General features: G+C 41.7%; 1 protein-coding gene across 3 annotated transcripts; it reads left to right on the top strand.

The window, feature by feature from the left end:
• Positions 1 to 1,105: 1,105 nt before the first annotated feature.
• On the top strand, positions 1,106 to 16,782 carry LOC113018716 (macrophage-capping protein-like). Of its 3 annotated transcripts, XM_026162044.1 has the most exons (11): positions 1,106 to 1,196; positions 1,270 to 1,325; positions 4,145 to 4,227; positions 11,119 to 11,312; positions 13,740 to 13,894; positions 14,315 to 14,473; positions 14,682 to 14,831; positions 15,015 to 15,101; positions 15,190 to 15,322; positions 16,213 to 16,304; positions 16,503 to 16,782. In XM_026162044.1, the coding sequence occupies exons 4-11, from the start codon at positions 11,120 to 11,122 to the stop codon at positions 16,566 to 16,568; spliced, it is 1,035 nt and encodes a 344-aa protein (XP_026017829.1). In that variant the 5' UTR covers positions 1,106 to 1,196; positions 1,270 to 1,325; positions 4,145 to 4,227; position 11,119; the 3' UTR covers positions 16,569 to 16,782. The 3 variants fall into 3 exon arrangements, with proteins under 3 accessions (XP_026017829.1, XP_026017828.1, XP_026017830.1); XM_026162043.1 differs by having other exon boundaries at positions 1,106 to 1,291; XM_026162045.1 differs by lacking the exons at positions 1,106 to 1,196; positions 1,270 to 1,325 and having other exon boundaries at positions 4,064 to 4,227.
• The last annotated feature ends 424 nt before the right edge of the window (positions 16,783 to 17,206 follow it).

Genomic DNA, 17,206 nt, shown 5'->3' with positions numbered 1-17,206 from the left:
TCCACATTCACAAATTACTCACAAATCATTATTTCACAAAGAACTGCATCATATTCGTGATCATGTTTGAATTTGTATTGTAGTCGATTTGTGAATAAATTGAACTGACAGTGTTACATTTCCTGTTTGTTCTTTATGTGAAATCGTTTCTTCATCGCTCATGTTTGAATCTTAGTTTCACTTCTTCCAAGTGGAGCAAAAACAGACTACAGTTATATTCGAACTCCACTAGATGCTCCCCTAATGCCTTTACATCCCATGACATTAATGCCTTTGCAAGAATCTGTAATTCAGCAATATTTTCTTACCTGAATTTGTTCATAATCTACAAACAGCTTTACAACTGTCTCTGACCACATGCACACAATATGATGAAATCCAGTCTGTCTTAAATGTAAACACCTGAGAAGGTTTTTATGTTGTCTGTCAGTGTAACAACAATCATAACATAATAAATATTTTTATTCTGTTTTTTTTTCCCAGTTACTCAGATGTAAAACAAAGTCAGGAAACCCAGAGGGGGTCATCTGATTGTTGGCCTTCTCTCTGTATTATTGTAGCTCTTTGAGGTGACTTTTGTGATTTAGCACTACAGGACAGATGAATAGAAAAATATGCTCTAATACAAAAAATATATATAAACAACAGATATGTGCATTATTTCACAAATGTATACACTTGGACACGCGCTCACACAACAAAAGAAGTCTAGCATTGTCAGGATGTACATAACAAATTTAGACACCTCATCGTTAAATAAACTTAATTTTACTGCATTTAAAACATCAAAACACACATATCCTTGTTTTTGTTCAATCTTATTAAAACTTAAAAACTTTACGTTGAAGTTACATTGTAACTGACTTTCAATCAAGAGAGTGAGTTAGAAAACACTCATAAGAAGTGCAACAAAATTCCCATTATGTCAAAAAGTACAAATGGCACAAACAGCTTGGAAGAAGCATAATTATTAATAATAATTGTCACAGCTGTGTTTACCCTGCACTCCCATAGTGGCTGCTGTCGTAAAAAATCAGCCTGCTAATCAATCAAATCAATCTACTCGCCCCTCGTCCTCTTGGGGGCGCTCTCAGCTCGTGGGCTCACCTGCTCACTGAGTTCACCAGTCAGTTTGTAGGAAGTGTAAAGTCCTTCAGTGGACATTAGAGCCGTCTGTTAGTGTGCAAACTGCACAGGTAATATGTATAAAATGAAAAGGTGAACATGGTGTTGGTTTGCAGCTGTGACTGACTGAAGCTTTCATCTCAGGAACCACAGCGAGGCGTAGCAGGTAAAACAGCTATAAGGATGAAGGTGTTTAACAGGTATGCAAAAAAATCAAAACAAAAAAGAAAATAGTTTAGTTCAGCTAAACACTGATAATCCCACTTTGACTCAGCTAAAATCAAGTCCTTTAAGTCATAAACCACTTCAAGAACCAGTTTGAAGCTCAGATCATCTCTGGTTTGTTGAACATTACGTACTTCACTCCGGCAGCTCTGAAGGCTGGTAATAGCAGGATACAACTGCTGAAGCAGCCAGAGGGTCTTTGTGCTGTTCTGGTAGATGTGCTTCTCCTACATGATTTGGTCCGTTGGCTTATATGTTATTGTAAATTTCCACATGTAGCTTTTGCAATGAACCAAAGATAACAGACCTGCAAAATGTCAGATGCTGAAGTTTTAATCTTAAGGACAGGTTTTGTTTTTTTCCACAGACATGTAGTGACAAACGCAAGAATCACAATAGAGTATAACAGAATAAAGTCTGCACACATATACTCTTGAGTGATATTTCATTTAATATGATGTCAGCCGACCCTTTTCCTTTTATAACAAACCCCCGGCACCCTGGAGCTGTGACGTCACCTCTGAATGGGTTATAAGCTAGTGCGTCACGCTCATAGCGTCTTTATATTTCTGTTACTGTACAGACAGTTGGAAACCTCTCAGCATGATGCCAGCTAAGCCAACGCGATTTTAGTTTTGTTAGCTAATAAGTGAAATGCGACCAATAAACAGGAGCAGCTACAGTATACGAGTTTGTTTGTTTTTTCTCACATTAATATTAGCGTTTATTCTGAAGAGTAAACCTCTTCCACCCAACTTAAGGCCGTTAATCTGTGGGTCGGACAAACAGTTTATTGGGAAATGAAAGTTACACCACCTGATAAACTATGATACGCAACCAAATTTGCGCTTAGTAACTAATTCTGTTTTACAGTATTAAGGCACATAGATGAGTTTGTCCTGTAAAGAGGCTCGTGCACCTCTCAAATGGTTGAAATCGTGACAGAGAGCATCTTCAGCATAGTTATCAGCAGCTCTAAGATAAGAGCAGGCCTTACTCCAGAGCATGGACACTGCAATCGTCAATTCATGAACTAAACTATATGGAAACTTTGCTAACTTGTCATTTTGACCAGCAAATAAAATCTTTTTCATTTAATTTGAAGCTATAATTGAACTCATGGAAATTTTTGGATTCCTATTTGCACATTAATTTCTATTTCCTAATATTCTGATTTACTTCATTTTCATGCAACAAAGTGTGACACAGGTGGGAAAACTTGAGTAGGTGAGGTGCTGGAGAAGCTTCCTGCCCACAGGAAGTGCAGATTAAATAATCGTTGACTAATTGAAGAGAAAAAAAATTAGGCAGATTAGTTGACTATAAAAATAATCGTTAGTTACAGCGCTAGTGTTCTGTTGGGTTGGGGTCAGGACTTTGTGCAGGCCAGTCAGATTCCTCCACACCAAATGTGTCTTTATGGACCTTTCTTTGGTGAACTGGTTTGCAGTCTTGTTGGAACAGGAAAGGGCCATCCCCAAACTGTTTCCAGAAACTCTTGAAAAACAACCCCACACCATAATCCCCCCTCCAAATAAGTTTGCATTCAGTGCAATGCAGTCAAACAAGTACCGTTCCCTTGGCAACTGCCAAACCCAGACTTGCCTATTGGCTTGCCAGACAGAGAAGTGTGATTCATCACTGCAGAGAACACGTCTCCACTGAGTCCAGTGACAGCGTGCTTTACACCACTGCATTGACGCCTTGCATTGCGCCTGGTGGTGTAAGGCTTGGATGCAGCTGCTCAGCCTGTGATTTTATGTGGCCTACCACTTCCTGGCTGAGTTGCTGTTGTTCCCAGTCGCTTCCCCTTTGTTGTAATACCAGCTGACTGTGGAATATTTAGTAGCCAGGAAATTTCACGACTGACTTATTGCACAGGTGGCATCCTGTCACGGTACCATGCTGAAATTCACGAGCTCCTGAAAACAACCAATTCTTTCACCATTCTTTGTAGAAGCAGTGTTCACGACTAGGTGCTCGATTTTATACACCTGTGGTCATGGAAGCGATTGGAACAACTGAATTAATTCATTTGGATGGGTGAGCGAACACCGTGGACAGCACGGCGTAGCTTGATTGCATGAGGTTTAAAGTTCTCCTGAATATTTTATGCATTTCGTTTGATTTAATCGATCCTATGAATTGAAATTCCAGCCATCAATCCTTATCTGAATCAATTTTTTCTAAACTTAAAACATTTGCACTTTATCAATAAGTAGACAGCAAATTAAAAAGTCATCCAGACAGCATGCTGTTCACGCCTCTGTCCAGATAAGAGCTCATTTTATCTGTTGGGAGATCCTTTACCTGTGGAAAGGATGAATCACAGGTTTCCCACTATGTGCATGTAACGCTGTGCAAGCGGGTGGGTGGGTGGCATTCCTTGTGATGAACTGATTAGCTACACAGATGGGCGCGTCCGACTGGGAGAATCCGAGTTTGACTAATTACAGGAAAACTGTTAACTTCTGTGAGTCACAGAGAGGCCGACTGAACTCATATTGTTAAAATGAAGAAGGTTTCATTAAACGACAAGAAAAAAACTACTATTTTTTTATTTTTTCATTTATTTTTTACACCACATTTTCACATTTCTGACACAAGACACAAACTATTATGGATTGAAACCACTTTCAACAGCTGGCTGGTGGATTTGTGAAGCAGCAGTTCTGCCTTCCCTCTGAGTCTTGACTAAATGTAGATTTTGTGGGTTTTTTGAGTCAGAGGGCTGGGCTTAGCTTGCCACAGACTGAGGCAGGAAATATCTTGCCTAACTGTGTGTGTGTTTAAGGTCGTGCTGCTTCTTGCATTGCTGCTCTTCTCTCCACTCCCTGCTCAGACGTGTTTTGTGCCACCGCCAGCTCTCTTCCCAAGGTAAGCCTTATCACGGATTTGTTTTTTTGCTTCCCTCTACAGTTCTTCACTCTGATTTCTTCTTTCTGTTCCCACTTTTCCTTTTCCCTGTACTTTTCCCCTGTCTGCTCAGCACATTCCTGCTCCTGGACAATGAGTCTTCAGTTTCACGTCATTCGGACTCGCCTCTGTCCATCATTTCATTCAAAGTTTGCCCTTTTTCACTGTAACGCTCTTACAGTTAGCAGCGAGGGAAGCCCCGTGTTTTTCATTTCCTTTCCTTTTACAGCTTTCTAACAATTTCCTTGAGGTTAGGGTGTGGCACTGAAGTAACTTCCAATCTGTGTCATTACTTTAGACAAGGAAGTAAACTACCCTTGGCTTTAAACCATAGGCAGCGTGCTGTCACATTGAATTAAAATGACACTGTTTCCTTTCTAACCCCTATTTGTTTTTCAGTCCACTCAGTATCTCCATCACTCTGTCTTGATTTCACTCTCATAAACGTAGAGCCCACTGAACCGTACACACACACATACACACACATCCTGTTCACCAGTCGCCAACTAACAGATTGCTCTCAGGTCTCTCCACGCCTGATGCTCTGTGCACCTGCATGTCGTACGCTCTCATATTTCATTGTGTGCCCAACAGCACATGAATGGCTGATTGGCTCAGTGACCCCAGCAGCCTATCTTTGACCTTGTGTATCCATCTAAGCCCTCCCTGTCGGCTCTCCTCTCCATCTAACCAGGCGCCACTTGATGCTTCAGTGGACAAGGCCAAGAGGGCATCTTTGCGTTTTTACCATTTTAACCCCTCGAGCGACCTCGTTTTCTGCTCCGCAACTCGTCTTTAGTTCGTTTTGCGTTGTTTCTCCGCAGAAGATTGGACTGGATTTTAGAGATTACAGTGCTCAGTTATTATGCTCCGTATTAAATAGACTAGAGGAGAAACTACTGATTTTAAAATACCCCTCATTGTTTTAAAGGCACGTGAAAGATGATTTTGAATGAAACCAATACCCAAATTTGAAAAATAATAGAAACCTAAAATGAAGTAAGAAAGAAATAAAAAGAGAAATAAAAACAGGCCTGTCAGTATTTATACGTTTCATGGAAACTGCAGTAAACAAAAAAGAAGCAGATTTCGGTTTTTGGAAGTTTGATGCCAGGCTTGTAATTTAAAAATGAGCTTAGCTTCAGAGCTAGTTTTGAAAAGTAAAATTGTAGTTCTGAGGTTACTCTCTCTATATTACTATTTACATTGTCATTAAAAAAAAATTAAGCCTAATGCTGTAACTAAAAAATGCCCCTTTCAAGACCTCCTCCTGGGACGATGTTCTTTAAGTTTCATCAGGCTGCGAATGCATGACCCACCTCGTGCAGACTGTTTCATGAAGTCGACTTACTTTTGTGCAAATACTTATTTATATTTTTTAACTTCATTACATTTGGCTTCATTGTTACGAAGTATTTTGGGTGGTTGCAGCTGGGCCACTGCAGCATCTTTATCATTTTCCTTTTCAGCTGTTCTGTTGTAGATGTACTGCTGTGCTTGGATCATTCCCCTCGTGCATGAACCAGATTAGCTTTAGCTGTCAGACAGATGGCCTCACGTCTGACTTTAGCATACTTTGGTATACGGAGGACTTGATGGTCCACGTTCCCCTGGCAGCCCGTCCACACAAGCCATACTTCTTCAGTGTTTTTCTACCGGCATGAACTCTAGCATTTACCATCCTAACTGAGACCTGTAGAGTCTGACATGTAGCTTTTGGGCCTTATCTTGGGGTAGAATTTGCTGCGACGTACGCTCCTGAGCAGATTATGGCATTGTGTTAAGACACCTGAATGCTTCAGATCTCCAAACTGCTCACACTTATCAGCAACTGGCTGCTACTTATCCTCTGAACCTCAGAGGCTGGATACAGAAATGCTTTGCTTAGACCAGCCCTTCACTCCTGTTTTAAAGAGGACAAATGGGGACAAGGGGAAGAGATGCGATAGAGGAGGGGGAAACAGTGGAAAGACGAAGAAGCCAGCAGCTCGCTCTCACTGTAATTATCAGCTTGGTGTTTAGCTTTAGCCAGGAAACCAGGAACCCGACTCTCCCCATCTCCACACACACACAGCGTCCTATCTTCGGGCCTCAGGTAGGCTTTCATCACTCCGGCTTCAGTTACCTCCCACATATAAGCTAACAAGGCCAGGTGAGCTCAAGCACTCCTCCTCGTCAGACCCCTCGATATCTTACAACCTCAAACACACAACACACACTCCAGTGGACACGCAGAATGGACCTGGAGTCAGACAGCATGCCGGAGGTACCAGAGGAGATCATACAGTTAAGTGGACCGGTGCTTTTATTTGTGCCTCCTTACTTACTCTTCGAGCGGCTGTCCAAGCACTGTAACCTTAACCCAGTGGCCTCTGCATGTGCCGCCTTTCTCTGTTTCCCTGCACCCCCTCTACACTACTCAGTATATATGTTCAAATGCTCACTTCACTGCGCTGTTTGCTCGATTGACAGTTTACAAAAATAATGCTGAGTTTTAAAAGCATGTTGACATCCTGTTAGTCTGACCACAGTGCCGATAGTCAGCACTGATAGATGCGCTGTTTTCTGCTGCCAAATGAATTGTTTTAAGACACATAACGCAGTAGCGCTGGGAGCAGCTTCTTACATGTTGGATCATCACTTGACTCTAATCCCTATAATTAAGCTAATTGCTTGTTTCCAGCCTCCCTTTATCTTCCCGTTGCCTCTGTAGCAGCACAGTTAAAACAAAAACTTCTCACTTATATGATGATAGAGCTAAAAGAAAGTGTTAACGTGTAAGTGCTCCACCCGTGCTTCATTTTATAAACAGATGTTTATCTAAATGCCCGTTGGGGCTCACCCTGAATGTGTTATGACACCCATAAGTTTGCCACCTTTTTTTAATTAGTTTTATCGCAAGAAAAAAACAACCCCAGAGCTTCTTGACGTTGTGAAACATTTTTATGATAAGGTTGATGATGAATATGAGAAACTGCAGATATACATCAGCATGCATCAATATGATAAAGATTATATAAAAAGCTGGGAAGTCTTTCTTCTCGCTCGTCATCGACACTGAAGTTAATATTTATCAGTATTTATCTTTGACATCTTGAAAGTTAATTTTTGGCCATTTAAATGGTAAATGGTAAATGGCCTGTATTTATATAGCGCCTTACTAGTCCCTAAGGACTCCAAAGCGCTTTACATATCCAGTCATCCACCCATTCACGCACACATTCACACACTGTGTGAATGTGTCTCATCATCAGCTACTGTTTAGCCACTTCCTGTTTATTTTGAGGTCTCTGTTCTGTTTCCCACCCTTTGGTACCACACCTGTGGTCAGTTAGGAATTCAGTCTGCTTAGTATACACCAGTCAGGCATAACCTTATGAACACCTACCTAATATTGTGTTGGTCTCCTTTTGGTGCCAAAACAGCCTTGATCATGGACTCCACTCGACCTCTGAAGTGTGCTGTGGTATCTGGCACCAAGATGTTAGCAACAGATGCTTTAAATTCTGTAAGATGCAAGGTGGGGCCGTCATTGATCAGGTTTGTTTGTCCAGCACGTCCAGCAGATGCTCGACTGGATTGAGATCTGAGGAATTTGGAGGACAAGTCGACACCTCAAGCTCGTTGTGCTCCTCAAACCATTCCTGAACCATTTCCGCTTTGTGGCATTATCCTGCTATTTAGAAAGGAGGAAAGGGAGGGGCAGAAGGTCTAGTCATTTGCACATACTTCAGTGACGTATGGGAAAATCCCCTATATGTCCAGGGCGCTTTCTTTCATTGCTCTGTGGTCCCATTCTGATGCTCACATGCTCTTTGTTGTCGCTTTCGGTGGTGGACAGGGGTCAGCATGGGTATCCTAACTAGTCTGCAGCTATGCAGCGCCCTACACAACAAACAGTTATCCTCTGTGCACTCTCACATCTTTCTATTTAAGCCAGAATTATATTTTTAAACTACAGCAGCTCATCTGTTTGAAATCACCCTGTTACTGGTTCACCATTGTTCCTTTCTTGGATCACTTTTAATAGATACTGACTGCAGAATGAGAACATGCTACAAGATCTGCAGTTTGGAGATGCTCTGACCCAGTCGTCAAGCATCACAGTTTGGCCTTAATCAAACTTGTTGAAATCTTTACACTTGCCCGTTTTTCCTGCTTCTAACACATCTTTGTGGATAAAATGTTCACTTGCTTGATACATCACGCCCACTAACAGGTGCTATGCTGAAGAGGTAATCAATGTTGTCCGTTCACCTGTCAGTGGTCATGATGTTAAGCCTGATCAGCTTTGCACTCGTCAGTTGTCAGGCTGATTCTGTTTATCACCGTTATCAAATATTCCTGACACGATCTCGCGTTTTCTAGTTTTAGCTCATGAGCTCGTGCCATGGCATTGTCATCCATTCATTCCCAATTCACAAGAATCTCTGCTTTTCCTGCGCTGTTGGTCTCATTTTAGTGAAACTTACAGTGATCACATAAGTTTATCCAAATTATACTCAAAGTCACTGTCATTTTACAGTGCCTTTTATATATGTTTTCACAGTATTACCTTCATGCATACTATTTACAGTTTCAGCATTTCAGCCATTCAGCAAAGTCGGTGACACAAGAATCTCAAGGTTCACAGAGTTTGTACAAAATTGTAAAGAAAGAATTTTGAAATGTTGATCATGGAGTCGAGTGGTCCTATTGGTTAACTTCCTCGTTATATGGGTGTGGCCTTCATATCACAAGCTAACTGCAGTAATACAATCAATGCAACAGTGCTGCTGCATGCTCATAATTGTATGCTTTTTATATCAATGGTTACTACTACTACTACTTTCACAATACTCTGACCCAAAGTCCTTTCATTTGGTGGTGAATGAGATTAATTTGTCCAGATTATCACTGTTTCCAAGCCACCCTAACTTCTCAATAGATTCTAACTCTCACTAGTTTGTGTTGCACAGCCAATGACAAAACTTTGTGTATTTCACAAATTAACTGTGGTCGATCGTCAACTTGACAAGCTATGACGTCGCCGACCTTCAAGTTCCCGTTATTGTTTTCTCTGTTCCTCATCCATTGTTGGCTTTTTAAGGACATTCCTGTGCGTTCTTGGCATATTTTATCAACCTTACCTTCTGCTTTTGACTCCTGCTTCGATTAAAACCTGGGTTTTGGCTTCTTTGTCCTTTTCCTGTGAGTCATTGCAAAATTAATTCCAAATAATTTTGTTTACAGTTCCTTTATATAGTTTTGTGCTGCTTTTAGCAGCTGGCAAGGGTATTCCTCAAGTCATCACTCCAACAAAGTCAACTTCAGCATGGTCTGTCTTCATCCAGAAGATCTTGCTGAAAACTGTAGAGCAAGGAAGCTGGCCATCACTTAAGTTACAGTTTCTGTTTTTCTGTTTAAACAACATAATTCTTGTTGCGTGAAAGTTCACTAACCTAAAGAAATGGCCACCGTCCCAGAGCTTTCAAAATATCTCTTGGTCTTTTTCAGTAGATAAAGATTGCTGACTTAATCACCCTTACCTTACAAAAGAGCAAACCTTCACTCGCATGATCCAATGAGTCGCCGCCCCGGCCAAGGACAACTCAGATGTGCTTGAAAGCTCCCAAAAAAAAAGACACTTCAAGCCTTTCCAGTGTGATCTATTGCCTTTTTATTTCTTTGTAACAAAATAAAACTTAAATACTTGTCCTATTAACCAATATATACATAATAGTTTGGTTAATAGGGCAAGTATGTAGTAGTATGTTGGCAATAAACTAGGGACCTGTCCAGGGTGTTCCCCGCTCGCCACTCTATGGCAGTTCAAATAGGCTCCAGCACCCTCACCACTGTGACCTGGACAACACTGAACAAGCATATAAAAACCGACTGATGGTCAGAAATGAACAGTACACATATCATGAAGGGGACAAACGCCATCCTTATCTCCATTTTCCACTTGTCCAATTCTGGGTCGTGTGTTGCTGAAGCCCTAATAAGTACAAGCAATAAAAAATATGATTGCAAGTTTCCACAATTTAGATGCAATGTAAAAATACAGTCAGGCACAGTGAGAGATAGTGACATGAAAGGTGGTGACGTTGGTGATCTGATCCCCCTACAAAGCTAACCGTCTGCTCTCGTGCAAAGAGACAAACCAGAAAAACCAACCAAAGACAGGAAGACGTGGGCGTATGGTTGGATGACGCACTTGTTTGTGTACTACAAAAAAAGCACAAATTTTTCGTTGCTAATGAAAAACAAGAGGGGCACGATTACGCGAGTCCACCCTGGCCTCATTCCTACCTGCGACACCAACTGTTTTTGTGCAGTGGCGCTACGGCTGCATTGGTGTCGTGTTGCATAAAAGTCATGTAATGTAGCTTGTGGTCCTTAGGCAGCAACACAACCCACACTTTGTGTCTACTTGAGGTATAATTACATTCATCACAGTGTCTCCAGCCTCTGTTCTGTTGCCTTAGAACGATTGCGGTAAGAGCGAATCAAACAACCTCCAGCTACATTCAGAAGTGTACCTTCTCCTTGAGTGTGGAGAGGAGTGTCAGTTTAGTGAGAATTTAGGCACCTTTCAGGAGTAGACAAGAAAGGTCACGTAAATCCGCTCCGTTTAGACACACTGTGGCTTCAACTTCCTCTTTTACTTCTACTTACTCCAGCCAAATCCGTGCACGCGCTCCCATGTAGAACAAGTTACACAACACTGTTTTGCCACTTCCTGTTTCTTCTTCCTTCTTTAAGGGATGTGACTCAGATGTCCTCCATGGATAAGCTTCTCATGTGCTCCCTACTCTTTATTTGTTTTTTCTTCTAACACCTTTTTACTTTGTTCTTTTCTCCATGTAGTATGCTCCCCTTGAAGCCAGTGCCAGGTCAGTTCAGCCCAGAGGTCCGGCAGCAGGGCCTGTGGGTATGGAGAGTAGAAAAGATGAAGGCGGTGCCACTAGATTCCTCTGAGGTGGGAGCTTTCTTCAATGGAGACTCCTATTTGGTGCTGGATAACCGCGGGGAGGAGGGAGCTGACCTCCACATGTGGATAGGTAAGAGACTGAAGACGCATCTGGCTTATGCAACATGCTACCCGATGCAAATCAAACACAAACTAGTCTTGACTTTACTTGGAGAAAAACAATGGAAGAGTATCTGATTTCATTTTACTCCACCCAGTAAAAGAGCTAAGCATTGTCTGGCGCTCGCTACACACATAACCCTGGCTGAAAGGCTAGTAGCCACCCCGCTGATGGTGATGACACACGAGACACTCTGCTGCCCTGATGCATCATTGTGTGTCGAGAGAAGCTGGATGAAGAGGGATGATGAGGGAATGAGTCCAGAGGGAAGCATTAAAAATACAGGAGCACTTTTATAGTACTCAAATGTGGCTGTTGTTTCCAGCATGTATCCGGTGCTTTGGTAACACTAAGCTGATTGTCACAACTTGGAGAGCCCTCTCTTCGCTCTAACATGCACCTCTGTTAATCCTCCCTCCTCCTCTTCTTGATGGACCGGCGGTGTCTTTGTATGTCCACCGTTTGTTTAGTTCAGCTTTTTTTAATCAGTCGTACCAGCGCCTGATTAGAGAGTATAATCTTTTTGGGGTTTTTTATAATAGGTACAATTTACAGATTTCCACTAAATATGTTGGATACAGGTAAATAATAAAGCTGCTATTTGAAAAGAGGATATCGATGCGAAGCAGTGTGTGAAACGCTAAGCAAACCTTTAGTGCTTCCACATAAACAAAGAGGGTAAGTAGCAGCCAGGTGCTGATATTCAAATGCACTTGATTAACTGATCAGACCTGGCACTCAGGTCTGTGTTAACATGATGCCAAAGAGAAAAGATGTCAGAAGTGGTCTTGGAGAAGCAACTGTTGTTGCCCATCAAGGAAGAGTTATAAAGGCATTCCAGTCTACAGTGAGAAAGATTATTTAGATTCAACTGGAAACAAGTTCAGAGAAATTACAAGCAAGATCATCACAAACACCTCATACCAACTGTGAAGCTCAGTGGTTGAGGGGTGATGATTTGGGTTTGTTTTGCAGCCACAGGAACTGGGCAACGTGCAGTCATTGAGTCACACATGAACTCCTCTGTGTACTAAAGTATTCTAGAGTCAAACTTAAGGCCGTCTGTCTGACAGCTAAAGCACGACTGAAACTGGGTCATGCAACAGGACAATGATGCCAAGCACAGCAGCAAACCTACAGCAAAATGGTTGGAAAACAAAAGAATTAAGGTGCTGCAAGGCAAACCTCAACCTTATTTTAATGCTTTTGAGCGCCCTCAATGAAATGAAGCAATGCTGCAAATAAGAATGGAAACAATGTGAGGCACTGATAGTCATACAGAAACCATTACTTCAAGTTACTGTTGCTAAAGGTGGGTCGACAAACTACCCAATCTTTGGGTGGATTAAGTTTTTCACACACTGCTTCTACACTTTGGCTCAGTTTTTGTTAAATAAATAATGACACAGTCTAATGAGTAATGTGTTGTTGCACATCTGAAGTTGTATTGACATTAGTTGAAGACCTGGTAAGAAACTCGTGGTTTTTTTTCTTCTTCTTTTTTATTATGTCCTGTATGTTAAAGTGTAATTCTGCAGAAGAAGAGGCAGACTGTGGCTTTCTTGAAAACTCCTCGTGCTTATTTGTCACAGGAAACCAGAGACAACAAAATAAATTCACACTGTTCCAGCTATTTTTGGAAGAACCGTTTTAGATTATAGATTTATTTCCTTTAATTAAAGCTGTTTGGCCAGTCCACAGTTGTTCCTGACCCCTGTTTAAGTATTAATACTTAGTTTTACTGGTGAAGTTAAAATTAGCTTCAGTCTAGAGTAGGAGTAAAGGTTTAGGAGCAATCAGTCTTATGTAAGCAGTACAAGAAATAAGACAATGTGCAGAGAAGCAAGAAAGCAAATATGCAGTGTGTAATATTTAGATATGTTAAGAAGCCTGATTGGCCTGGTGGTACAAACTGTCTGTAAGTCTGGTAGCACATGTAGCAGTACTCATATGTTATTTGCAGAGCTAACAGTGCTTTGTGGCCGTAGGGCTAGATGATGCACTAGAGGTCCACAGATAACCTGAATGTCCAGGAAAATGTGTGGCACCACTCTCTGTAGGCTAATTTCTGCACCGTCTCCTAGCTTTAGTATAATGAGAGGTCAGCTTCAACTCTGACATCACAAAATACAGAAGTAAATACGTTTTGAATTTGTAGGAGTTCAAATTATAATCAGAAAGTGACTCAAGTAGTCGAAGCAGCTCCTACTGGATGCACTGAGGCGGCTTTATCATCACAAACTTCACCTCAGCTGGTCGAACGTATTAATATCTTACTGAATGCTTTGGGAAATCTGCCATAAAGTTCTCACATCCCCAATCCTTTATAAATAAACTGAGTTTTTGTACAGGAAGAACATGCTTTTCAGTGACCTGTGCTCCACCCCCCTGTTCCAGGTGAAAAATCGTCTCGAGATGAGCAGGTAGCTTGTGCCATGCTGGCCACCCAGCTGGATAATTTTCTGGGTGGAGACCCCATTCAGCACAGGCACGTTCAGGGCTTCGAGACTCCGGAGTTCATGGAGCTCTTCCCCCGAGGGGTCAGCTACAAGGTGAGCAGGTGGTGCTGGAAACAGCGACGTGTTTGGATGCCTAAAACTGAAAATACCTGTAACTTTATTACCACAGCATACCTGTGCTGCACTGAACTGTGCACTGCCATTTAAAACCAGCAACAGCAAGCTTTAAAATACAATATTCTGTACCGTATGACTTTTTAATTTTATTATTTTATTTTTAGGAGATTGAGGTGGTCAGGTCTGTGTAGATTTGGCCACCTCAGGTACATCCTTGGTTACATAAATAACAGATTTTATCATTTTAGAGCTTCTTGTGGCTTCTTTACAGGTAGCAATCTGAGCTTGTTAAAATGAATCAAATCGCTCGTCCAAAAAGTCAACTGTCGTAAAACGTTAAAAAAATAAACTACCATGAAAGTTCAGTCCAAGTGATGATTCTGCTTCTCCTCACAGGAGGGTGGTGTGGAGTCAGGTTTCAGGAGAGCTCAGGGCTCTGGCACCGTGCAGAGGTTGTACCAGATCAAAGGAAAGCGCAACATCCGTGCCAAAGAGGTGGAGCTGTCCTGGAAGAGCTTCAACAAGGGAGACTGCTTCATCCTCGATCTCGGAACGGTGAGATAATCTATCAAAAGGAGGACATGCCGGGGAGAGGTGCAGCCAAACGCCACCGAATCATTTGCTCTTCTAAAATGTGTCAGAGCTATACACTAACGCGCTACACAATAACCAGTTTGTTTCGCTTTTTTACTGCAACCTGCAAATAAAATAAAGTGCCACTTTTACCACGTTGTGCTGATCTAATGTTGATAATTGTACCCAGACGATTGTGTCCTGGACCGGCTCGCAAGCCAACATCTTCGAGAAGCAAAAGGTGCGCGAGATCGCCACGCTGATCCGCGACATAGACCGACACGGTAAAGCCCGCATTGTGGATGCAAACGAGGGGGAAGAGCCGGAGGAAATGATCAGAGTAAATAAGTTTTCCTGATTTGTCATCCGATTGTTTTATTCAGGAAGGATGGGTTTTTTTTTCCATTTCCAAGTCAATAATTACATTAAAAAAAAAATCTATTTGTTTTGGTTTTTGGGTTGTTGTTTTTTTAAAAAGCTTCTCTTTGTAGTCCTTATAAGATGTTTTTGTGCTGCTGTGCAGGTCCTAGGACAGACTCCGACTTTGCCAGAGAGCACGCCAGAAGAGGACAGCAAAGCAGACGCCTCAAACATAGCCTCCCTCTACAAGGTAAGCTCTATATGCAGAACTATATGCACAAGGTTGACGTTTTAAAACCACCTTTTCCATCACTGTTCACTGTATGCTCATTCATCAGGTGTCTGATGCCACCGGTTCCATGACAACAACTAAAGTGTCCGATAAGAGCCCATTTCTCCAGGAGCTGCTGATTCGTGACGACTGCTTCATCCTGGACAACGGCTCCAACGGAAAGATCTTCGTCTGGAAAGGTGAGGAGCTGCTACTCAAACTCCAAGCGGCAAACTCGCCACCTCCTCAAATTTGATATCTGATGAAATGAAATTGTAATGAACGCAGTCAGAAATAATGATTGGCAGTTTCACGAGGACGTGAGTCTGAGGACCTGCTTACATGTGATCGGAGTAAGGGTTTCTTAAAGAGCTACAGCGGGGTTTCTACAGCTTCACACTGTCATCTCTGAACTGATCAGACAACACACCAAACGCAAATAAACATCATAGAAACATGCACTCACCCAACATCTCATCAGGTGCACCTAATCGGTGAATCGCATGACAGCAACTCAGTGCATTTAGGGGTGTAAAGATGATCAAAGCTACTTGCTAAAGTTCAAAGTGAGCAGAAGAGCATCTCTGAACACACAGCAAACGGCAAAAAAAACTCGTTAAAAAACTGAAGCCCCAAATTTCTGCCACAACTATAGTGAGAGCAGCTCCAAGGTTGATTTTAAAAAACTGTCAGAGTGATAAAGTAGCTATTAAGGTCACCAAGTTGGCTGATGCATGTGAAAATCAGACTGTATTAACTGACCTCTTTCACATTAACTATTATAGCTCATAAAATAACAAATGCAATCAAAACCTTATTAAAGTCATTAAACACCCGTGTTTCTGTACGATTTTACTTTAGAAAAGGGCTGCTGTGGTGTAAAAGCACCACGAGCTGTTTGCTGCTTCGTATCTGGGTCAGTATTTTTTGTAAATGTGCTCAGGGACCTTTTGTTCAACAATTTGTTCATCGTGGTAGCTTGTAGCAGGGACACCACGCCTGATATCGAAAGTTACCCTGAAAGTTACTCTGTGTGCGAAAAAGCTCTCAAACAGAGCTGCTAATTAACATTAGCTCGTTTAATCATCAGGTAACGGAGCCAACGATGAGGAGAAGGACATGGCCCTGCAGATGGCGGACAAATTCATCGAACAAATGAATTACCCTCACATGAAAACACAGGTACGGCTGCTAAAAGCTGCTCATGTTAAACACCGCAAACCAGTCAAGCGTCTTTCTTTACTGTAGACAGGAAAGCTCGTACAACCTCTTTGTTTCTATTTTTACAGCCACAGATCTGACGTGTGAGTTTATGATGTCAACTGCAAGGTCTTTTATATAAGCAGTAAGCAGTAAAGTTTTATGTGCGTTGCACTACAGGTGGAAATCCTGCCACAGGGAAAGGAGACCATCATCTTCAAGCAGTTCTTCAAAAACTGGAACTGAGCCTTTCGCTGGGAATCCTGCACATGGAGACGAGGCTGCGCATCTTGAGAGAGCACCTGTTACAAAATGCATCGTTTTGTTTTTTTAAAGATACATATTATACTGACTTGTATGTACATACTTGTAAGGCTGACAGTAAGCTGCCTCTTGCCTTGTACTTCGGTAGAATCAGAGATGGGATGCCACTTTTATAAAAAAAAAAAAGTTCCTTGTAGCAACAGAGAAAGGATATAAGGAGAAATATTAGATATAACTCAAGTAAATGAGATGTGCTTTTTTTTTTTTTTTTTTACATTGGTTCAATGGTGTCCCAGCTTTGCCTGCATTTCAAAAATAAATGTAAAACTGTGGTTTATACAGGAGGAAGTTGTGCTGATTTTTTTTTTTTTTTTTACCCCCCCCAGTCATCATGTGGAGAAATTATCTGATGCTTATCAGTCACGTCTCCACCCACAACTGTGGACTTTATATAACCTTTATTCTAAACTATGCCCTTACTGCTGCCACGGCTGCACAAATATTACACCCGACTGTATAATAACACACTATTAATAATTAACTATAGACCACAATAATTGGCGATTAAACAATCTGGCATTATTAAGTCGGTCACAGGGGGCATTGCATTTACTGCTGAG

This window comes from Astatotilapia calliptera, chromosome 3, assembly GCF_900246225.1.
Source record: "Astatotilapia calliptera chromosome 3, fAstCal1.2, whole genome shotgun sequence".
NCBI lineage: Eukaryota > Metazoa > Chordata > Actinopteri > Cichliformes > Cichlidae > Astatotilapia > Astatotilapia calliptera.
The sequence above is the reverse complement of the archived record's forward strand: the minus strand, read 5'-3'. Positions and strand labels throughout refer to the sequence as shown.